Source organism: Charadrius vociferus, unplaced genomic scaffold (assembly GCF_000708025.1).
Source record: "Charadrius vociferus isolate BGI_N301 unplaced genomic scaffold, ASM70802v2 scaffold693, whole genome shotgun sequence".
NCBI lineage: Eukaryota > Metazoa > Chordata > Aves > Charadriiformes > Charadriidae > Charadrius > Charadrius vociferus.
The window spans coordinates 123,167-146,592 of record NW_009647753.1 but is presented as its reverse complement, the minus strand read 5'-3'; the positions used below and the strand labels follow the sequence as shown (position 1 = coordinate 146,592).

The 23,426-nt window shown below is 41.2% G+C and overlaps 1 protein-coding gene across 1 annotated transcript in view; it reads left to right on the top strand.

The window, feature by feature from the left end:
- Positions 1–23,426, top strand: part of KIAA0368 (KIAA0368 ortholog) — a 57,363-nt gene that overhangs the window by 4,001 nt on the left and 29,936 nt on the right. Inside the window, exons 3-19 of the mRNA XM_009882128.1 lie at positions 4,423–4,539; positions 6,124–6,242; positions 7,396–7,560; positions 10,400–10,568; positions 11,063–11,202; positions 12,727–12,808; positions 13,071–13,190; positions 13,357–13,442; positions 13,710–13,788; positions 14,911–14,960; positions 15,519–15,585; positions 15,692–15,814; positions 16,964–17,067; positions 18,119–18,242; positions 20,494–20,574; positions 21,330–21,558; positions 22,109–22,200. Coding sequence (XP_009880430.1) covers positions 4,423–4,539; positions 6,124–6,242; positions 7,396–7,560; positions 10,400–10,568; positions 11,063–11,202; positions 12,727–12,808; positions 13,071–13,190; positions 13,357–13,442; positions 13,710–13,788; positions 14,911–14,960; positions 15,519–15,585; positions 15,692–15,814; positions 16,964–17,067; positions 18,119–18,242; positions 20,494–20,574; positions 21,330–21,558; positions 22,109–22,200 — 1,947 coding nt within the window. The remainder of the gene's footprint in view (positions 1–4,422; positions 4,540–6,123; positions 6,243–7,395; positions 7,561–10,399; positions 10,569–11,062; positions 11,203–12,726; positions 12,809–13,070; positions 13,191–13,356; positions 13,443–13,709; positions 13,789–14,910; positions 14,961–15,518; positions 15,586–15,691; positions 15,815–16,963; positions 17,068–18,118; positions 18,243–20,493; positions 20,575–21,329; positions 21,559–22,108; positions 22,201–23,426) is intronic.

Sequence of the window (23,426 nt, the reverse complement as noted above, 5' to 3'; positions counted from 1 at the left end):
CTCTTGCTGTATCAATGAAGGGAAGTTGATGCTATCAGTATTCTGTTTTCATAATAAATTCAAAATGTAACAAGAAGGCTCTCTATGTGTTGATTCTTTTTTTTTTTGGTGGTATGTTTTACATATAGTTCAGTTTACATATTATTTCAAAATAATCTATCAGTGAGAGACAATGTGGAGGGCAAGACTTCTTTTTATTCTAATGAACATCAGTGAAGATTTACGGTGGAGTGCAGGTAAGCCTGTTCAACGTGCGCATTGCCTTTTTCTGTTACTTACATCAGAACTCAGCTTTTCAATCTTCTACTTGCTCTTACTTTGCCATTAATCTGGTGGGAAAATGTCTTAAGTCGTCTGATGTGTTTTCAAATGCTAATGACTTTTAAACACAAATACTCAGCTTTCCAGTGCTAATTTTGCCTGGTGGACAACAAAGAATGTGCCTATTGTTCAACTCCAGCCTCAAAATCATGTTAAGGCCATGTAAATAAAACAAAACCATATGTTTTTTACATGAGCACTCAGACAATTGGGAAACTAATCTAATAAAGTAGATGAAATAGTATGGAAAGAGAAGGACAAACTTTTTATTCACCCAGTGCCTGACTATAGGCAATGACAAAACTCTGCCATCCCATGTCATCTCTCTCTCCTATGACTACTGTAGTGGTTACAAAAAAAAAAAAAAAGATTGAATTGACAGTGTAGCTTTTGAATAATACAGGTTTACAAGCAAAAAAGAACATCTTTGTGTTGCCACCATACAGCTGAAGTGTAGATCCATACAGTTGTTCAAGGACTTGCTTTCACCCAGTTTTAGAAGCACAGTGTAGTTTGTTCAGTACACCAGATGGATTGACTACACTTTGATTTTACTCTGAATCCCCAGACTAAGTTTCTCCTCAAGCTTGCACTGCTTGAATGGAAAGGGGAAATTAAAATTCCGGTTTTTATCCTGCTGCCTTAACATACTGCTTTGTTGGTCTTAGCCCTGCCCTTAATTTTGTAACTATCGGGTCAATATCACTGCCTCATTCAGTAATTTGGACTCATTGTCCGCACACATTTTCAGATCTAGGATGTAGTCTAGATCATAGAACTGTTTGGGTTGGAAGGGACCTTAAAAATCATCTAGTTCCAACCTCCCTGCTATGGGCCGGGACACCTTCCCCTAGACCAGGTTGCTCAAAGCCCCATCCAACCTGGCCTTGAACACCTCCAGGGATGGGGCCTCAATGTCTCTGGGCAACCTGTTCCAGTGTCTCCACTGTCACAGTACAGGATTTCTTCCTGATATCTAATCTCAGTCTACCCTCTTTCAGTTTAAAGTCATTCTTCCTCCTCCTATCACTATGCTCCTTGATCAAGAGTCCTTCCCCAACCTTCTTGTAGGCCCCCTTAAGTACTGCAGGCTGCTATGAGGTCTCCCCGGAGCCTTCTCTTCTCCAGGCTGAACAACCCCAACTCTCTCAGCCTGTCTTCATAGGAGGGGTGCTCCAGCCCTCTGATCATCTTTGTGGCTCTCCTCTGGACTTGTTCCAACAGGTCCATGTCCTTATGTTGGGGGCTCCAGAGCTGGACACAGTACCACAGGTAGAGTCTGACAAGAGTGGAGGAGAGGGGCAGAATCCTGTCCCTCACCCTGCTGGCCACGCTTCTTTTGATGCAGCCCGGGGTGTGGTTGGCTTTCTGGGCTGTGAGCACACATTGCCGGCTCATATTGAGCTTCTCATCCACCAACACCCCCAAGTCCTTCTCCTCAGGGCTGCTCTCAATCCATTCTCTGCCCAGGCTGTGTTGGTGCTTGGGATTGCCCTGACCCAGGTGCAGGACCTTGCCCTTGGCCTTGTTGAACTTCATGAGTCTGGCACAGGCCCACCTCTCAAGCCTGTCCACATCCCTCTGGGTGGCATCCCTTCCCTCCAGCATGTCAACTGCTCCATATAGCTTGGTGTCATTGGCAAACTTGCTGACAGTGCACTCCATCCCACCATCCCTGTTGCCACCAAAGATGTTAAATAGCATCAGTCCCAGTACTGACCCTTGAGGAACACCACTTGTCACTGGTTGCCACTTGGACATTGAACCATTGACTGCAACACTTTTCAGTGCAGCCATCCAGCCAATTCCTTATCCACCAAGTGGAGGGACATCCTGCGGGACGGCGTCAAATGCTTTACACAAGTCCAGGTAGATGATGTCATTTGCTCTTCCCTTATCCACTGATGCTGTAATGCTATTGTAGAAGGCCACCAAATTTGTGAGGCACAATGTGCCCTTAATTAAGCCATGTTGGCTGTCACAGATTACCTCCTTATTTTCCACGTGTCTTAGCAGAGTTTCCAGGAGGATATTTCCAGATATGTGGATAAGCTTTCAATGCCTATACCTTCTTAATCCATTTACTCTGAAAAGGTAATCCCTCTTCAGGCCACAGTTTGACAGGTGTGTTGAATTCAACTGTAGGATGTCTTCTACCAAATCAGTTACCCCTATCACTGTCACACAAAGAACTAATCGAGGGTAAATTCACTCTGCTGGTTAAGATGTGCTCCAAGAAGTATTGATGCACTGGCAGCATTTGTGCCGGACCGGATGCTGTGTCCCTTTACGTAGTCCACGTGAAGCCATCAAAAACATAAGAAGCAATCATTCTCACAAGTGCAGTTGTTTCCCTGATTCAGGTCAGATGAGTACTGCTGGATGAGATCCTTAGTGCACTGATTTGATATTAGTGATTAGAGAAGCTAATCTCTCATAGCTTCCCAAATCCAGCCATGTCTTTTTTTCCCCAGACACCATGGGTAATTTGAACAGGTTCCTCAAACTCTGTCACAGTTGTATGTTTCTCTTCCTTCACAAAGAAGTGTGCAGACAGTTTTTTTGGTCTATAAAATAACAGGAATTTGTGACTGCTGTTACAGTAAAGTTGCAGCAGCAAAATTTGGTAGCTGTCAGCACTACTTAGTTTGTCAGTTTATCTCTGGCCTCAATCACGTGCTTGTGGTCAGCTATGCAGTTTCTCTAGATTAGATCTGGACATTATTTTGCTTGATGCCTAGTCATGGAGTGGAGGCAAAGATGTTGTCTTAGCTCATATGCGGCTCAGCAAGCATATGGTTCTGCAGTTTCCATGACAAACTTCAGTGACAGCAATGAGCCTCCTTTTTCACCATACCATTACCAAGGTAATGAGCCATCAAGAGCACAGGACTGTGTGCCCACCCTGGCTTTTTGACTTGAATTGCTTGAAGTGCATCTGAGGCTGGCTCTGTCCGGTTTTACTGGGGCTGAGCTGACTCCATTTAATGTCACGTATATTTTTGCACCACCTTGCTTGAGAATCTAATCGGGTTTGTTAGCGAGATGCAGGTGTTCAGTGTCATTTCTCAGAACCCATCGTTCCAGAGTGGAGATTGTCTGTAGTTTTTCAAGTTCCTCCATTCAGTTATGGTATCTCTTTTAGTGGATTTGCAAATGACACTTTGCTGGTGCTATGCGAAGAAACTGCTTCATGGATTTGCAGAATCATGGGATAATTCAGCTTGGGGGGGACCTCAGAAGATCTCCAGACCAACCTCCTGCTTAAAATGGTCCATTACAAGTTCAAACCAAGATGCAGAAGGCTTTATTGAGGTGGATCTTGAAAACCCTCCGAGGATAGAGACGGCACAAACTCTCTGGGCCCCTGCTGCGCTATTTGAGAGTCCTCATCATGAGAAAGTACCGCTCTGCACCTCTCTTGTTTCAGTGCCCTCTGGCCCCTGCTCAGCTTGCTGTCCACCAGAGCCCAGGGCCGTTACCGCAGAGCTGCTGCCCGACCCCATTGGCGTTGCTGCCGGGGCTCTGCCTGCCCAGGGTAGGGGTGCACATTGCGCCTGCCTGACATTCACGGCTTCTCGTGCCAGAAGGATTTCAGTTTTGTTTTGTTCCACTCCAAACATAGTTTTCATGCGCTTATTTGATAACTTTATTATGGGTGGGGTTTTTTTCATTGTTTTTTTGTTTGGTTTTTTTTTGTTCTGTGTCATGAATTGGAGTTACTCTACAGCCACAAGATAGAGCAGCGCTGCAGATCTCCATGCCAGGCTCAGTTTTGAGGGATGGTAACCAACTGTGTAGAAATAACTGGGCATCCTCAGTAATAATTTCTTCCTGACATTTCTGTTGATGGTGAATATCAGTTGTGGCGTGGTTTAGGATGTTTTATGTGTTTGTCTTAACAGTCATGATGAGTCAGAGTGGTTTCAATATAATACAATAAACGATGGCTGACATTTTCTTAGAGATCAAGTAAGTGGGAAACTCAGGCCTGATTTGTTTATAATAGGCCTGTCATAATAGGACTGAGGGTGATGTGTGCAGTCCAAACTAGTAAAATTAGTGGTGGTTCTTTCACGTTTTTTGTTTTCTTCCTGTCAGGTCATGGAGCTGCTGGTTCATCTGAATAAGCGCATCAAAAGTCGTCCAAAAATTCAACTTCCAGTAGAGACATTGTTAGTTCAATATCAAGATCCTTCTGCAGTGTCTTTTGTCACTGTAAGTGTCTGTTCTTCCAAGAATAGTTGCTGATTTACTTGTAACAAACAGAATATTCTTTAAAGCTCCTGTATTTAGCTCTGTCAGTTTTTCTAGCAAGTATGTTATTGTCATGAGACTGATGTTTTAAGAGGTTTTTTTAAACTAAACTTTATGGTCTGGTGTGGCTGAAATTTAGTTTCATAAAGCAGCTATACTATTGATTCTGTTCTAATTACTGATAATTACTCTTGATATTTCATGAATGCATGAATTGTCATCACTTGTATTGTAGAGGGTCTATTCATTGTTAGAATCTCCATTTTGCAAAGAGTTACCAATCCCTATCCTGATACATGCAGGATCAGGGTCTTCCTTAAAACATCTGTATTTCTCTGAACATGTGAGAACCTGTATTTTTGTGTGTTTTTAGGGTCAGGACCTTAGCTGAGCAAGAAAAGATCAAAACCCCCTAATTTTATAGATGGGGAAACTTTACTAGATGTTTTCACTCAGTGTAGTTTAAAAAGTGAAAATGGTTTAAAAATGTGTTTGTGAAACTATGAAGACAATTTTCATTTCAACTGTGGTAGATCTGTTGCAAATCACCGTCATGAAAAAAAGTGATAAAATCAGAGGGAAACTTTCTGTCCTTCTCATTTGACTATTCAGTCATATATAGCATAAATAGAAAACATACCATCTTAGAAACTGCTGGAGAAATATTTATACTTTAAACAGCAGTAACACAGAAGTAATCTTAGATTGTCTTTAAGCAAGCGGGAGTATCCAAAGTTCACCTTTTAGAGATGGCCGAGGACTTCTAGAGTGCATGTGCTCTGTAAAGCAGTAAATGAACCATCTTGTTTGAGGACAAACTTGACATAAACGGTGCTTTTGGCTGGACACGTCAAAAAACTGTTTTCATTCATCTATCTGAGTGATGCATGCTGTTTTGTGCAATGAAGCTTCATAAAATTTTAACAACTGCCAGCTACGAAGAAGTGTAATTTTTCCCACTTCAACGCTTCTTTCAACCAGGTCATTGAATACGTAACTCCTATCTCTACAGTTCTTGGCTGGATTTGGATCAACAAGATAGCCGTTAGATAGTCCAGTATTCAGTATTGCTCTGCTGTGCTGTCCTGTCACTGGGCTCTGTTTGGATACCATTTGCAGCTTTTAATTATGATTATTTAGAAACACATTTTCAAGAGAAACCTTGCCTATGCTGCTGACTTGGTATTTATTCAGTATTGCTTTCCATTTTATTTCGGAAATAGGTAAGAGAGAACATTACATTTGCTTTCCTTGAAGCTGTTGCTCAGGTAAAGCTGCTTTTGGTGAAACCGGCAGCGAATAAGATAAACTAGAGAGGGTTTTCCTCCTTTTAAAGTGGAGGGTCAGTGAGACCTACTCAGAAAACGCTTGCAGAGCCTCCTCTTCGATAGCTGTCAGTCTGATGCGCCTTAGAATTAAGGAACTGGTCTTCGAAAACACATGTTGTTTCCAGTTATGTAGCACAACATTCAAGAAGAGTTTAAAGAACAGATATTTCTTTTGCACTGTTGCAATACTGTGTGTTTTTTCTACCTACCCCTTTAGAATTTTACCATAATTTATGTTAAGATGGGATACCCCCGCCTGCCTGTGGAAAAACAATGTGAATTGGCTCCAACTCTTCTCACTGCAATGGAAGGGAAACCTCAACCACAGCAAGACAGGTATAACTAGCTTATTCTTGGAGGCAATTCTGTTGGTATCATTTTAGTAAAATAATTTATCTCATATTTTTTTCCTTGGTGATATCTTCATTGCTTAGGATGTTCTTGGCTTGTACCATTTGGATCAGCAATTCAGTAGTTCGGGTGGTACAAAGAATTCATGTAGTCTAATGTTGTAAACATATACAGGGTCTGCTGCTGCAGACCCTCTGTAGGATGAGCCCTGTGTCACGATGGGTGTGCCCATCAAATTGTGGTTTAGAGCTTAAGGTCAGACCTTCAGTAAATACCCTCTGTGCAACAGGAATAGAAGTAAATGTCTCAAATTGGCCACTCTAAATTGTGAGATAACCAAAATTCCTACTCACTTGAAACATTAAGTTATAATGAATAAAGACTGAAGCTGGGAGCTGTTGTGTACTAAGAACTCCGAGAAAAGTGTTAATTATGGACCTGCTTCTTATTTACATTGAGATGGGTTTCCACCATGCTGGCACTGGAAAATGTCAATAAAATTGTGTTTTCATTCACTCTACATTGCTGTGACAGTGTAAAAATATTTTAACAATTACCTTACTGAAAGGTCTTGCAGTAAAATTTTGCTTCTGTTCATAAGATGAGTGTGAAAATACTTGATTGTCTTCTCTGGAACCGTGGTTTGCCCTGCCCAAAAAGCAAGCACATGAGTGAAGAGAACTTTGGGAAATCTGGCTATACTGGTATATAATCAATATATTTGTCTGCGTGCACTCGTGAAGCGGAATAGTGTTGATCAACTTCTGCTCTAGGCAGACTCAGATTTAAAACTTTGCATTTCTTACAGATGAGACAGTCCTAGACTGTATTTTGTGGCATAATTACGAAATGCTGAAACTCTGGACAAAGGCAGCGACGTTATCTCTCCAGATGTGTGTGTGTACATGCATGGAGGCATATATGTTCTATTTCAAGTGCAAAGCCTAATTTGTCTGTGCCTTCCATTTTTAAGTACATCCGGTGGCAAATAGATACCACTGAATTGTGAATCGGTTTAACTTCTGTTAAGATTTTTTTTTTGCTGTTCAGGACCAGGTTTATTGTTTCTCTCTTGAATGTTAAGAATGAACAGGTGTGTATTTTTTAAATGGTTGCAGTAAATATAATTGTTTTTCAGCCTAATGCATCTTCTAATACCAACCCTTTTTCACATGAAATACCCTGCTGATTTTTTTGCTGAACCACTGAAAGCAGCAGCTTCTCCATTTAATCTTGCTGAAAAACCAAAGACTGTACAGCTGCTTTTGGACTTTATGTTGGATGTTCTTCTTATGCCTTATGGGTAAGTAAGAGTTAATACCAGTCTTCTCTAGTATTGGTGTGTTCTTTATGTGTGAAACACTGCAAACCGCACCCTTGAAAGCTCATTTAAAATACCATGTTACTTCCTAGCTGGAATCAAGCGAGTTACATGTTTCAGTAAGATACAAACCAGGGTTCTAATTTTAAGAATGGGATCACTATCTTCCTTACTTAACAAAATGTCTTTTTTTCTACTTAATTAGGTGTTATGCTATTCTGTCCTTGACCTCTTTTGGGATCAAAGTGAAGCTATGAGACATGTGAACTATCTCTTAAATAACCAAACCTTTAAAATAGAAGCCAGATCAAAATGTGTGCTTATCTTCCTGCAGCTGAATTTTATAGCTTATTCCTCCAAGGTCATAAGCAAGCATACATAATCTTTGAAAACTTGTGCTTTCCAGAATTGAACCTTTAGTAACAAGATTTGTCTTTCACCTGTTTTGTGATGAAAAATGTTTTAACTGTAATGGCATGTCTTGGTGTGATCACTGTTTCTGAGAGCGAGAATGATTTACAGAGCAACTTGAATTTACTGAGCACTGCTTGTTAGGAATCTTCTAGCGTCTAAAATCAATACTTTCTCAAAATCTATTTTCCACTAACTTGTTTAGTGTCTTTGTATTGCTAGGAGAGCTTTGCTTTGAAAGAAAATAGAAATAATTTTAACAGTATAATGCATTTCTTTTTTCTGACAGTTCATTGATTTCCACAGGATTTCTCTGAGCACCTAACTCTTGATCACCCAAGTGGATTAACATAAAGGAATGACTCTTAATAGAGTGAGGATGTGATGTTTCTCCTGGTAGCTTTGCTGGAGGCCGTGTTCCCATCAGATGTGGCAGGGGCCACTTCCTTACCATTTGAGTGTGCAGTCTTGCAGCTTATAGTTTAAAATGCCTATCCTGCTCCTGTGTTCACAGCTCACGCTCTGCGGTTTGCCCAGGGTTATGCTCTTAGCTTCACCCCCGCACCACTGCGGCTCTAGCTTCAGCCGATGAAGTCCGCGGGCTTTGCAACGAGACTTCACTTCCTTCTGTGCATTTGTTCTCTGGCCAAGCATGACAGTTTTCAAATACTCGGGGGCACCACTCAGAGGGTAGGGCTGAAGGTTTCATTTTCTTTCCAGAAGGTGCTCAGAGTGTCTTCAGCTAGCCTGTGGCTCTGGGTGTCTGTCTCTTAAAGTCTTGTTCCCCGGGGTGAGAGCGTTTGCAGCTCTTTACAGCTAATTTATGCCTGGTAGAACTTGCTCTGTCATTGTCCAGTTGTGAATTAGCATTGCCAGTCTGCCTGCAGCAGAACAACCAGAAAGCCTAACTGTAGGGCTTAAAGCTCATAATCAAGTTCAAGTGTTTAAAGTTTTAACTAGTGAGACTTGGGGTGAATGTTTATCCTTATTGTTGAGACTGTTTATTTCCTTTTGTTGCCTGGGCGCTGAATGCAGAACAGATTGTGGCTGTCTGGAGCAAAATAATTCTTGTTGGTCGCTGCACTGCAATTCTGATGCCATCATGTGTTGACCAGCTTCCAAGGATACACGGAGAGGTGGAGTGGCTTTTGTGAGACTATGGAGATGTGCGCAGGGCAGCTAGACTAGCCAGTATCCAAAAAAAACTTAAGATCTGTAAACTTTACCTTTATGGTCTTGTCCCGGTTTGAGCAACATAGGACTAATTCATCTTCCAATGCTTGGGAAAAACTGCACTTTTAGAAGACTCTAGTGTCTGAATTTGTGAAAATACTTACTTTGTAGCCAGCTGTGGTGTGTGGGTTTCAAGGTCTCAGTGTTTTTGAGCTTGCCAGGTGCAGGGATGAGGAGGAGGGAGACCTGGGCACTTGGCCCAAGCTGGCCAACAGGATTAGTTCATACCATACTATAAATTAGAAAGTTTGCTTTGCAGTTCTCTCTCCCTCGACGGCTGCCATCCTGAGAACTTCTTGCCCAGTGCCAGACCCCTGAGCCCTTCCCTTCTTCCCAAAGCCACAGCGCTCACAGTGTCCCACATTTGCTGTCCACTGCCGGGAGCGCACAGCTTCCTGTGGATAGAATGGGCTGAGTATAATCCTTGTATATTTTATATTGGTGTTGGGATCAATATTGGTTATTTAGTGTTATTAACATTAATTATCTCGTCTTATTCTATTCAATCTGTTTATATTTCAACCCCTGGGTTTCCCTGTTCTTTTTCCGATTCCCCTTCCCAAGGTCATCGTGCGATAGAGTAATTGTCTACAATGAATTGTTGTGCATTCCTCAAACCATAACAGGTTTTTTCTTCCCTTCAGCGCCCAGCACTAAAACTGCCATTTTCCAAGACAGTTTTTTATTTTTTTATTTATTTATTATATCAAGGATTGTTTCCTGCCACTTCATCGTGTTGCCTATGCTTCATTATTTCCATTGTTAGGTTTACATTTTTCATAGACATCATACAATGCATATTGAAGCTTGTAGTACAAGTTTCTCAAATGTAGTGCTGTCTGAGTATTCACTTCTAATACAAAAGAGATCATTCTTTCTGGTTTCGTAACCTGACATAACTTTTCAGAAGTTCCAGTGGACCCTTCCCTTTCCTAACTGAGCTTTGTTTTCTAACAGTTATAGTGAGATTGTTACGGCTCTTGCAGAATACACTGAGATAACTGGTAGCTGAACCTCAACTGAGTAAAATTCTGTCCTGTATCAGAGTCATGGGATTAATTAAAGAAGAATACATTAAGTTGGACAGGTTATGTTTGTTCCTCCAGTCCAGCCTCTTATTCAGCTGGCAATGTGGATTGGTAAAGCCACTAATGAAACTCCTTTCCCACCTGCTTAGGTTTGTATTGAATGAATCTCAGAGTCGACAAAACATGCCCTCTGCCCAGGGCTCTTCATCCAGTAGTGTAGGAGGTCCTGGAATCCCTCAGCCACCTCCAGGGATGAGCTTTTATGCAGCCAAAAGGGTCATTGGAGACAGCCCATGGACACCAGAGCTACTGGAACAGGTACTTGCTGTGGGGCTGGTCCTCAGTGAACTGGGGGTGGTAACAGGAACGGCTACAGACAGAGGAATGGAAGACCAGAGGGAAAATACGTAACTAATTCTAACCAGGTCTTTAGTTACTACGAGGGATTTTATTGAGGGACATTGCCTGATGCCTTAAGGAGCTCTGGATGGTGAGATGGGGTGGGAGGTGCCAGCGGTTCTCAGAGCTGGTTAGGAAGCAGCCACGACTGCAGGCTACTCTTCTGTTTTCCTTCTAGGGAAGGCTACAAAACTCCCTTACGTTGACAAAGTGTCCCTTTTTAGCAGAAAAATAGCAGAGTGTCTCTAATTGTAATGCTGATACTACTGCTGGCTGCTGCTAAAGAGACGGAGAGCATGTGGACTTCTCCTTAGCAAGCAGAAGCCATCATTTCAGAGGGCTGAACTGCTATGGTTATTGTAACTTGTTTTCTTGTCAGTAACACTGCCTTTACCTTCCCCACTGTTGAACAGTGTAAGCTGGGGATAGTGAAGTTCATCGAAGCTGAGCAAGTGCCAGAACTTGAAGCTGTTATACACCTGGTTGTGGCCTCCAGTGATACAAGACACAGCGTTGCCACTGCAGCAGACCTTGAACTAAAGAGCAAACAAAGGTACAAGTTTGGGTGTTTGGAAAAGACAGTGCTAGTGTTCCTAACAAAGCTAGCTGTAATTACTGTAGTGCTCCAGAGAGACTGTGCTCTGAAAGGAGGAAGGCTGCAAGTCCCCTGCGTACCTGTGAAGCTGCCGTGTGTTCATACGGGGCTGGAAATGGTGTAGCTCACTGTCTTGCAGCTGGGAACGTCACTTGGCTCTGGAGCTGACAGCTCTAGCTGACTGTTTTCAGTCATCTTTGGTATTGCTTTTGAGCCATTTGCTTACTCCTTAGTTTCCAAATTGCCCTCTGTGGATTATCAATGCTCAATAACACCTTAGCAAGTGGTTCACAGCTGGTCAACTTCCCTCTATTGTCTTTCCCAGAAAAGCATTCTTTCATTTACTTTATTAAGGAAGTAAAGAGACTGTCATTGCGAAGTAGACCATGGTCTTGGAAGTTTGGCAGCCACTGTTGTCTGCATTATTAAAGCTTTTGTGCATCTGCAGTCCACCTTTCATCATTTAAAGACAATGCTTCTGTCTTTAACTCATCAAGAGGCCAGAGGAATTGCTATTGGCACTCTTTGCCAAGTTATTGATTGTGCGAGGCTTGCTGGCTCATGCAGGAGAAGAGGCCTGCCTTTGAAACGTGTAGGTGGCTTCTGTGTTACTAGAAGTATGTGACTATTTAACTTGGAGTCAAATATGTAATGTGAAACCTCCTCCATTCAAGTCTATTCATGTGCCTCAGTCATGGCAGGGGAGAGGATTCTAGTAAGTGACGACAGCCTGGGTAAGGAGGGCAGTCTCTCCTTTGCTGCCTGTCTCATCTTTCCCTTTGTGTTGGTATTCTTAGCCTTGGAGAGCAAAATACGCATGCGGACAAAATGCGTGTTAATATGCAATGTGAAATGTCTTTTATGGGAAATACATGCTACTTCATAGCTCACTTGTTTGGAAATCAGCTCCTTTACTTAAAGAAAGAGATGGTTCTCTCTCCTTCACTTTTTTGAAGCATGCATGCTTAACTTTTTGTTTTCTGTGGGGTGCTTTTTGAGTATGTGTGTGTGTTCCAAACTGTCTCATCAATAACTAGCATTGGATGGTTATTGTGAGCAGACAGGCTTTTCTGAGAGACCAAGATGAAATAGTCCTAGAATTAAAAATGCCCTCTTCTCTATCGAAATGCCAAAGCAACGAGGTTGAAGAGTGTGGAGGAATTTCTTAACAGATGACCATTCTGTATTCAGTTGGTAGACTACCATGTTTGTATGTCTTGTTTCAGTGGGAGAAAAGGGAGCAGGTAGGCTCTCACAAATTATTTTGAATTATATTGTCAGAATTTGTAGGTGAAATTTGTAATCACTTCACATTCTTCATGATTATATATTATGTGGATGTGGGAGGAGTGATTAGAGGTCAAATAGGATCTATTAAAACTCTAGTATGAATATGATGCAAAAAGCTGTAAAACATACTCTAAAAAGTTATCAAAGGTCGAAATCATAACATGTTTGTGTTCAATGTGTTTTTTACTTTAGTTTAATTGACTGGAACAATCCTGCTATCATCAACAAAATGTATAAAGTGTACCTTGGGGATATACCACTGAAAACCAAGGAGGTAAGATTTGCCTTCAGCGTTGCACACCTGCTTACTTTCTGAAGCTGTAGTTTTAGTTGCCTTATTGTATTTGGAGAAGACATGTATGTATTTCTTAAATCTATCACGTTTGTTGATCTCTGCTTTCACTGACCATTTTTGGTATTGAATGATTTTTTCTTTGTCCCACTGTGTTCTGATTTGCAGTAGAAGGTAATTTAGCTAACTTAAAAGTACTGCCGTCGAAGGATGCGCTATATTATTTCAACTCTGTTTCTGACAGGGATCTGTTCTGAAACCAGAAATGAAACGAGAGTCAGTCAGCACTCGTGTTAAATTAAAGATAGTTCCTCATCTTCTGCGATCCAGGCAAGCTGCAGAAACGTTCCCAGCTAACATTCAGGTAATGCTTACATTCCTAAGCTGCTCTTCCTAATGAGCTTGAGTTCCTCCAGTATTTAGGGAAGGGAACCACTGTTACTGATGACAGTGTTTAAAGAAGAAGAGGAATTAGAAAACCTTTGAAAGTGAGGCCACTCTCTCATCTGCTCTGTATTCCTTTTGGCCAGGTGGTTTATGATGGACTCTTTGGTGCAAACACAAATGCAAAACTGAGAAGTCTCTCCCTGCAGTTTGTGCATCATATTTGTATCATGTAAGTAATTCAGGGTGAGCACAATGGTTTTTAGCGATTTGGCTAGAAGGCACTCTGTTTACTAAATATATAACTGAACTAAGGGCAAACAAAGAGTACTAGAACTGATAGTAGATTTTTTTTTTCTTAATCCTGAAATCTCTGTGTGTGTGTTCTTGCACATAGTAAGTTGTAATTTCACAAAGTTGAGAAAAGGTGGTGCTGAGAGAAGATACTTCTAAGAGGTGCAACAGATAATACTTTATTTGTTGGTTTCTCTAATTGCAGTTGTCCAGAAAGTAAAATAAAGCCATTGGGCCCGATGCTTTTGAATGGACTTACAAAGCTGATCAATGAATACAAAGAGGTAAGCTGAAAGGTTCTTTGTTATAGAGTTCTTCCTATGAAAAAGACAAATGAAAAGACAAATACCTTCCTGTGAAAAGACAAATACCTTTGTGATGGAAACTGATAAATCTCTTTTTTGTAGTTGCTGGAAATGGCTATCAAAGGACACTTGCTAAGAAATTTTGTTGGAACAGAAGCAGATACTTTAAAAGGCTAGATAAGAAAACTGTTTTATTTGTTTAACAGCTATGGATAGGTGCTTGGACACTATATGCAAAGTCTCAGGAAATAATAGCGTTGGCAATTTAAAGAACAAGGACGGAGTAGCTTGTAGGTGCTGTTACTCATCACTGTGGAGCACACAGGGGCCTCAGCTGCAGGCGTATACCCCGTTGTGATAAGCAGCTGTGTAGTCCTGCTTGTAATACCGTCATCCATCCTGTCTGTCCAGGGGTGGTACTGCTGTAGCAAGGGTGTTACAAACTGGACTGCAAATGCCTGAAGAGGTCTTTCCGGTGCCACTTCAGAAGGCAAATTGCCCACGATACTCCCACATGTACGTTATGAAGGGCTGATGTTGCAGACCTCCTCTTCTGCAGCTTTGGTCCTCTTGTTGGTTCATTTGAACTGTTGAATGTGACCTTCTGGCCTGAGTTGGTGTTGAACACGTGGGCCTCCCCTGCCATTGGGAAGGGCATGAAAACGGAGTGTTCAGGAGGAAGCAAGCCCATAGACAAATGTGCTGCACTGGTCATCTGCAGGGTCCGTTGTGCAAACAGCTTCCTTTGTGTCAAGCTGCTCTTTAGGGCCCGCAGAAGGGTTCTGTCCCTTTGCTACTGTTTCCTATACTTGCTGAATTTCTCTTGAAATAAAATGCAAGTAGCTGAGACCAGAAAGGAGATTTACATTTTGTCACAATTTGTAATTTTCTGGGTTTTTTTGTGGAAAAGCGTGCTTTCTGTGTTTCTATGTAATGCTTTTATTCTTGTATACAGTTATTTTATGTTCCAGGATTCTTTGTCTGTGAAAATCTGTTTGAGCACTTTGGAGACAGGATTTAAAGTAAATGTTTAATTATAAAATATATGCCTTTATGTATTTCTGGTTTTGCTGAATTTTATTTATTGTTTTCTCATTCAAGGATTCAAAACTGCTGTCAATGGCATATTCAGCAGTTGGAAAGCTCTCCAGGTAACTGAAGCGCCATTTAAGCAATGTGACATTGAATAATTTTTCCAGAGTAATCTGTTACTTTATCAGCAGAAAGCTTTATGCCACTTGCCAGTTTTGCAATTGACTGTACACTGCAGAGAAAAGCATTCTTCTTGTGACATCTCCAGAGGTGTAAAAAGAAATATGTTTTTAGCTGATAGCTTCTCTAGCAGTGATTAATGGCAGCTTATGAATTATGCACAGAATTTAAGGAACGGTTCTACTTTCTGGATTGCCAGAAACATGTATTTATGGAATGTACAGCAAAGACCAGAGGGCGTGAAGCTAGACAAGTGGCTAGTTCAGTGGTATGCTGGTCATTTAAGTGATTGTCCCTAGAATATCTCACTTTCCAAACTGTGTTGGGGGGGGGTGTGTGCTGCTCCATGGTGGAAATGGGTAAGATAGAACACAATTTCTCTGCCGGCTCTGTTTTGTTTGACAGTTAAAATGTGGGATGAGGGGAAGACCAATGAAATGTGAAGCATTTCAATTTACATACCCCAAAACTTCACGAATTAAAATATCTTGTTTCAGCCGAATGCCTCAGCTCTTTACCAAGGATATAGCACTGGTACAGCAGTTTTTTGAAGCTTTATGCAAGGTGAGTGCTGGCAGGGCTTTGGGAAATTGTTAATACTCTGTGCTGGTTTTGCTTAATTCTTGTCACTGCACACTGTAATGGGAAAATTCTCGGTTTTCTACTGCAGGAAGATGCTGATACTAGGCTTGCCATTCAGGAGGCCTTGTCTATGATGGTTGGAGCATACAGCAGCTTGGAAGGAGCCCAGCGTACCCTGATGGAAGCTCTTGTAGCTTCTTATTTAATAAAGGTATTTTCAGTGGAGTCAAAATTAAGTACCTTAAAAAAGAGCTATTCATTGTTTTCCTGTTTCCTGACATTTCCTGATGTATACTTTTTGAAACAGGTCTCCCTTTTCTTACTGGTGGTATTGGTGTGTCTGGGAGAAGGGTGTGTGTATATGCTCCGATGAAATATTTTTAATATGGTCCAGTGGCTACAAGAAGGGTGACAGTGCAGTTTTCTATTTGTGTTCTGTTTTGCAAAGAAACAAAGCCATTGCAATTGTGCTGTATGTTTCTCATAGTCTGCTCCTAAGAAAACTTTGAGAAGTAGGTGCTCCAAGGGCAGTGTCTTGTGAAATGCTTTGTGAAAGCAAGAGTTACATAGAAAGGATCGTTTACTGCTAAGTGGGGATCTCAGTGTGCTGTGTGATTTCTAATATTATAAAGCACCTGGGAACCCCCCCAGACCTCAGCCTTGGGACTGTAATCCAGAGGAAGCCACACTTCACTGGCTTTCTTACTTTACCAAGTATCTTATTTGTGTTAAGAATTCCCCAGAGGTCTGGGTTTTCATAAAGGAGGGTTTTTGTATACTCTGTGTTTACATGGGTACTCAGGGTGACTGCGGAGGTCAGTGTTTTTCTAGTGGTTGGACTAGTAACTGCCTAAGAGACTATTTTCATGCTGATGACTCTTTTGCCTGGGTGCTCTAGGTTTCCAGGCAATACTGTTTTGAGACTATCTGAACCCAGCAGAGAGAGTGACCACCCTAAGCTAATGTTTCTTTTCCACCCCTGGCTGTGCTGCTCTTAAGCACAACTCTGTTTTTTTGGATAGATGATGTATGTCATTCTTAATTTCAAAACTGCCTAGATGGAGCAGTTCAGATGTCTAAGAATTAGCGATAACACTGATTTATGATTCCCCAAAATGTGCTTGTATTTAATTAAACAGTTCATTCTTCACTTGTGTATATATGAGAAGCTAGCTTTTCTTTTCCCTGTCTCCTGCCATATGAAGAGTTAGCAAGAACAGTCTCTCAAAATGTCTAAACTCTTTGAGTCATGTTGGTACCAGAGGACAAAACAGATGACTGATGATTTACAAGTGGTGAATGCGGGTCATTACTGTGGTCATTTAAAACCAACCATATGTTTGTGTCTCTTCTCTTTAAGCCTGAAGTTCAAGTACGTCAAGTGGCTGTGAAATTTGCTAGCACAGTATTCCCTCCAGATCATATCCCTTCCAGATACTTACTCCTGTTAGCTGCAGGAGACCCGTAAGTTGTCTTCCTTTTTAAGTTATCTTCATATCTTCATATATATCTCTCTCTCCACACACACATACTTGCATCCAATATATATTTGGATGAAATATGAAGGCATACATATGTGTTTATGTATGTATGTACATAAAAACTCACTCACTGAAAATCAAGTATGATAATTTGGAAATTAACCTTTACATAGAGCATTCTTGACAGTTCTGTGGGGAGCTGTTACTGTGCCTTATGGTAGTCTTTGGCTTGGATTCTTTTTCTTGTTTCAGATGAACTGCTGTCACTAAAGCATCTCATGTTAATGATCAGTTGCAATTGCAAAGTAAAAGTGCATTAACTGGAACCACCTCTACAGGAGCTAGAAATTATTTTTTACTGGCAAAGTCTATCAGTCTATTTACAGCTTGTATTTGCAAGTCAGGGGCTTGAACTTGTGAGAGTTGCCACTCTCTGCTGAGGATTAGTTGACTCATGAGATTGGAGTAATCATTTCATTTGCAGTTTTCTGTTACTGCAATTTAAGCAGTGGGGTTTTTTCCAGCTTACTTTAATTGCTCAATTTTTGGTGTAACAATTGGTAACTAAGGAAAGCTAAATAGATCAATTGCAACAAATTAGTCTGTCATTGCAGTATCAGCACTGTTTCAGGAGTTGATCTTCTGCTAAGTAGATAGCAATAAACCTGGTAGATGTCAGCTGAAGCTTGAATATAGGGAGTGATGGGGAGGAGGAGCAGATAGGAAAACAAGAATGTGGGAACCAGGAACTGGTTGGTGTTGATCACTAGCAGGATGTAAGAGGAGCAGAAGTGGGCTGATCCAGACTATTTTACAGAGGCCGCTCATCACTATCCTTTTTTCTTCCCTCTCTCTAAAGTAAACAAATCATTAAAAGTTCAAATGCAAGCTTTTTTCCCCTTCCTTTCAAAAAAAAACCACTACTTATTTAAAAACTTTTCTCTCTCCCTCAGCTTCCCAAGATATCTTACTGCTCATTAAAGGCCATTTGTTCTGTGCAAATAATGTCTGTTTCTCATCTTTTCTTCTGAAAGGCGGGAGGAGGTACACGGAGAAGCTCAGAGGGTGCTGAGAACATTTCCTGGTAAAAATGAAAAGGAGACTTCTGGGAAGCAGATGCCTTCCTTCCCTGAAATGGTCCATTACATTCAAGACAAGGTACCATACTCCTGTCCCAGTAAATGACAAATACGTGCCTGATGTATGTGTAATAAGTGTGGTGGTCTTCCCTTCTCTGTATCCGTCTCCCTCACCTCCCTCGAGGAATAAAGTTAGCTAAAATCACAGTGAAGACTACACGTAGTATTGCATCGCCAAGATTAGAATTCATTGTTACGTTCTGCTGGCAATAATTGAAAGAGATCCAAGTGTGACATAGTAAGGAGGCAGATCCTTGGACAAATGAATTATTTTGCTTTGATGCTGTTTGTGCAGAAGATGCGTGGAGCAAGGAATCCAGTGTTCAAAGGTGATAATCCAGCATGTTTCACAAACACAGTTTGCTCGCAAACATGTTCTTGAAGGGACAGGAAGGTCACTCTTTGGTTTGGCTGGTGAAAAATAATACTGCGCATAAAACAGAGAAAAGATTTCAGACTAGGAAAGGAGATACTGGAACAAGTGAAGAAGGTTAGTTTGTTGACTTGAAGGCGTAATTATTCATCTTCATTGCAATCTGAGGAAATATTTGCCATGTAGATAACCTATTATGAGTCTAGTGGAATGATATGCCCAAAACTGTGCTACTGAGTTTACCCTCACTGTTTGCACGGAGAGACCATCTGAAGAGGCTTTAAAATCTAGTCTATGTTATGCACTTCCGTGTATAGTAGCTGTACTCAGGTAAAGTATTAAAAGGTATTAAGATGATGTGGAGGGTCACTGACAATACTTTTTTTCCCTCTGATAGTCTGCTTTCTTTAAAAATGTTACAAATATATAACGTTGAGCACATCTGGTTTTGCAAGAGGTCCATGATAGGAGAACTCTTATGCCTGAGAGATTTCTGGTGCAATGTTGTGTACTCTGCTGGTGTACTCTGCTAGTGTATGAAGTACTTGAAACTTTATGAAAAAACTTGCTTTTGTCCAAAATACTGGTTATTCAAATAGATATTAAAAATTTAAGAAAGCAAGGTGTAGTTTTAGATAACACTATTAAATGCCTGTCCCCTTTTAGTTAATTTTAAAATTTTCCTTGACTGTGTTAATTTTCCTTTCCTTGTAATGTCATTAAATAGCTATGGATCAGCCTAGTTTAATAGCTACTGAGAAAAAAAAAGATTCCCTTGCTCCTGGGTGAATTTAAAAAACATTTTTTGAGCACTTTTCAGATCTTCATTACATGTCCTGAAGGCATATTAAAAAAATCCTTGAGGTACATTTCTTTGGTTAGTTATCTGGAAGTGTGAATTTTCACATATCATGAATAATCTGCGAGTGTTGGAGATGTTGGAGAACTTTGTATGCATTGGTTGGCACAGCAGGCCGAGATGCAAATAGATTTTCTGCATGAGTTAGCATGATCCTTCTCTCCCTCTGCAAGAAAGTATATGTAAAAGAGTAGGATATGATCTGCTAGGTATGGATGGGAACCCATTCTTCTTCTGGTTCGCTAACTCAGGTTTTCACTAATGGTTCCGGATGTCACTGAAGTTCCAGCGCAGCAAAATATCTGAGCACGTTAAGAGATTTGAGGGTTTGTTTGTTGACTTCCGTGCAACTGCCTTGTGAGTTTGTTCAGTGCAAGGCTGCCTTGCTGAACCCAGCCTGAGCACTGATGCGCGTATCACCTAGAGAATAAGGACGTGCTTTTCTGCAGCTTTTGCAGTGGGTGTTATTGGAAGCCTTCTGCTGGGATGTTTTTCTGCTGGAATATTTCTGCTTGTCAGAGCTAACATTTGCATAGGAAGGAGTTGCTCGCTTGCCGCAGCAGCCTTCTGCCTAGCAGGTAGCGGGGTCTGAGAGACCCTCCCCGGGGTTGGCCGGTGGAAGCCTGGCTGCTCTGCCGCTACTCCAGCCGGCACTGCCGTCCCCAGGCTTCCTGGCTGCCTGTCCGCTGGGCCGCCTCAGAGTTTGCAAGTTTATGAAGTCTTTTGTTTTTAAATTCTAAAGCACTTCTTTTTTCCAGAGGGGGAGAAAGAATGTTGTCCTTCTCCAGCCTCCCCTGCTGTTTCCTCTCATGAATTCAGAGTTTCCACTTTCTCAGTTGATAGGGACGTAAAGTTGATGGACCTAAACTGTACTATTACCAAGTGCACTGTGCCCGTCTTGTTGGAGAACTGTTGTACTTTTTCAGTTGCTAAGTGGGGGATAAACATAGTTGCATCAGCAAAACTTCGTCGACCTTTCTGACATCTCTGCTGCTCATGGGTCTGAATGTTCCACTCTTAATATACTCTGTCGTTTAGGCCTCTCACCGAATGAAAACTCCAGCTAAATATATGACTGGAACTGCAGCGTTGCCTTTCAATCCTGCCACATTTGGAGAGGTAATTGTCTGGATTTACTTCCTCAAATATGTGTACCCATATTTATTTAGAGGACAGTGTAAAAAGCTAACAGTTACTGTAAGTCACCCTACACTTTAAAATTCCTCTTTTAAACAGATGTTGGGATTAAGTCTCCGTCCTTTATATGTCTTTCCTTAAATGGTAGTCTGAACAAGATTTTCAAGGGGGGGTGGGAGGACTGTTCCCGAGAGGGCTGCTCCACTGCCTTCTGTCGTGTACCTCGTGTAACAGTTTCCCAGAGGGAGAAACTGGCAATCCTGTGCAAAAGTCCCGTTACGCTCCTTGAGGCTGTTCTTTTTGTAGCAGATTCCCTGGCTTCAGTGATCTGTAGACACAAACATGGGTGCGATGCAAGGTCTGTATCGGCAGCGTGTTGGGCTGCATTTGTGCGCATGCCAAATTGGTACAAGGCAGAACTGCCTGCCAGGAGGTTGCATCAGCCGATGATGAACCAAAAGTCTGCGTATGATTTAATCTTTTGAGAGTGATGCAGGCACTGTAGGGTTGTGTGCTTACACAGGCATGTTGTAGGAACTGGTCCTAAGATTGATTACACTTTATATTTGTTCCTGTCTCCATGCTGACTCTTCTGTCTACAGTTGATTGAAGCTTCAAACTGTCTTGCTTTTGTTACATTAAATACAGCATATTTCCTGCTCTTTTATTTTGTCTCCTCCACGGTTTTCCAAGCGCTCATGCACTCAGTATCCTGTGTTTTTCTCTTCTCTACTTAGATAGTCCTGTATCTGCGGATGTGTCTTGCTCACAGTGCAGGTGTGGTGCCAACCTCCCAGAGCTTGGCAGATATGCAAGATCATGCCCCAGCCATTGGACGTTACGTAAGAAACCTCATGTCTGGCAACCCCATAACTTTCTCTTCCTCGTCCTCTTCAAAAAGTGCAGAAACCAACCCTGTACATATATATATTGGCCTTCTTCAGCAGCTGCTAGCTGGTGTCGGAGGTAAGAAGCTGTGTGCAGCATCATCTTGAAGGAAAAAAAAAGTCTTCTCTTATTAGAAATGAGTTGCCAGGCTTAGTGCTTTAAATGTGGCTGCAGCAATCACAGAGTTGCAACATGAACTATAAACTCTTCAGTTTAAACTTGTTTTCTTCTATGCTGCTGCGTAGGTGGGAGAAAGCAGGACAGTAAAATTGCAGCATTGGTTGACATAATGCTTTAAAATTGTGCGGCCGTTGTCTATAACAGCTTCCTCACCAGTGAATGCTGTGTCTTCCTCACTCTGATAATAGCGTATCTGTGACAAGTGTGGTCTTAAAGCACCTGAATGCCTTTAGAACAAATTGCTACCAGAATGTTTTCTTCTATTAGTTTCCCTAATATTTCTGAGAAATACTATGTGCCGTTACTCTGTATTGTTTGTTATCCCTAGTGAATTGCAAATGAATGCTTTGAAATGCCTGATACTTCTTAACCGCTTTTTATCACTGGTTGTTAGATTGTTGTAAATACTGCAGTTGTTTAATAACCTGACCATTTAATTACTCTTTAGGTTTGCCAGTCATGTATTGTCTTCTAGAAGTTGTTTCAGTGTACCCAGAAAAGCTAGCCACCAGATTTGTAGACAAGATGGATTGGATAAAGGTATGTTGCAAACCCTTTTTTTGATTTATTTTTTTGGGTGGAGGGAGCTTAGCATTAGCAATATCTGGCATTTTCCCATGGTGGAATGGAGTATCATTTCCAAGTATACACTTAATTTGAAATCTGGTGTTTCTGCTTACAGTCAGCACCTCATGAGATGTTACATGTAGCAGGGTAGGGAAAATTATTATCTGGTGTTTCAACTTACAATTAACACCTCATGAGATGTTTTGTGTAGTGGGGTGAGGAAAATTATTTTTTCTTTCTTTGGTGTTTCTGATTTTGTTCATTGATCATGTTCTGGGAAGTCTATGTCATTGATTGTGTCGGTATAGTCAGTTTTTCCCTTTGATCTGAAGATCCATTAAACAGCAAAAGAAAACTGAAAAGAAAATTCTGCAGATTTTTTTTGAGAATTGTTTAACAATGGGAATGTTCCAGTGGAAAGATGTGAGTGGCTTCTCAGAAAATGAGATGGCTTAGATCCCTAATTGTTTTAGAGCCCTTTCTGTGGAGGTTTTTTATGGTTTTTATTAGCCTCAAACAAAAAACACATAAACTGGAGCCTGCTTGGGAATAAGCCAAAGAGAATTCTCCTTTCCCTAGATTCTTTTCTCAGGCAACTTCCTGCTTTTTCATGATTTGCTTCAGGCATCCAGGATTTACTAAGCTCTTACAGGTTGCCTTCACTTTCATGGGGAGCATCTGGCAGGAAAAAACACTTGGTGAAGTTAAAGAAAAATAAGAATGTGTTCTAATAATTTCTTGTGCTGATATCTGTGCTGCATTGCACCATATATAGTTTACCACATCTCATTTAAGTGCAGGTGTGAACCTCAAAGGAGAGGACTTAAAAACATTCTCCTTTTCAGTATTGCTCATGATTTGCAGGAAAACCTTCTTTTTCTTTGGCCTGGTGTCCATTTGCAAAATTCAGCTTCTAGGGGTGTAACCGATACTACCTAGTTCCAGAAATACTGTTGTAAATCATCCTTTGTGTGGTTTCGCTTTGCCACGTGGAAGGAACAGGTCCAGGGGTTTGTTAGAAGTCAGTGACGTGATCTGATCCAAGTTTTGAGTTGAAGTTAGATTTATGTTTCATGAGCCTGGCGGATCTCATTTCATGTTTGTTCGTTTGCTTGGCTCGTTTTTGCCTTCTTTGTGGCGGCCCAAGCCATTCAAAGCTTTGGGTATGAATTATTTTTCACATGAGCGTGTTTCGTTAT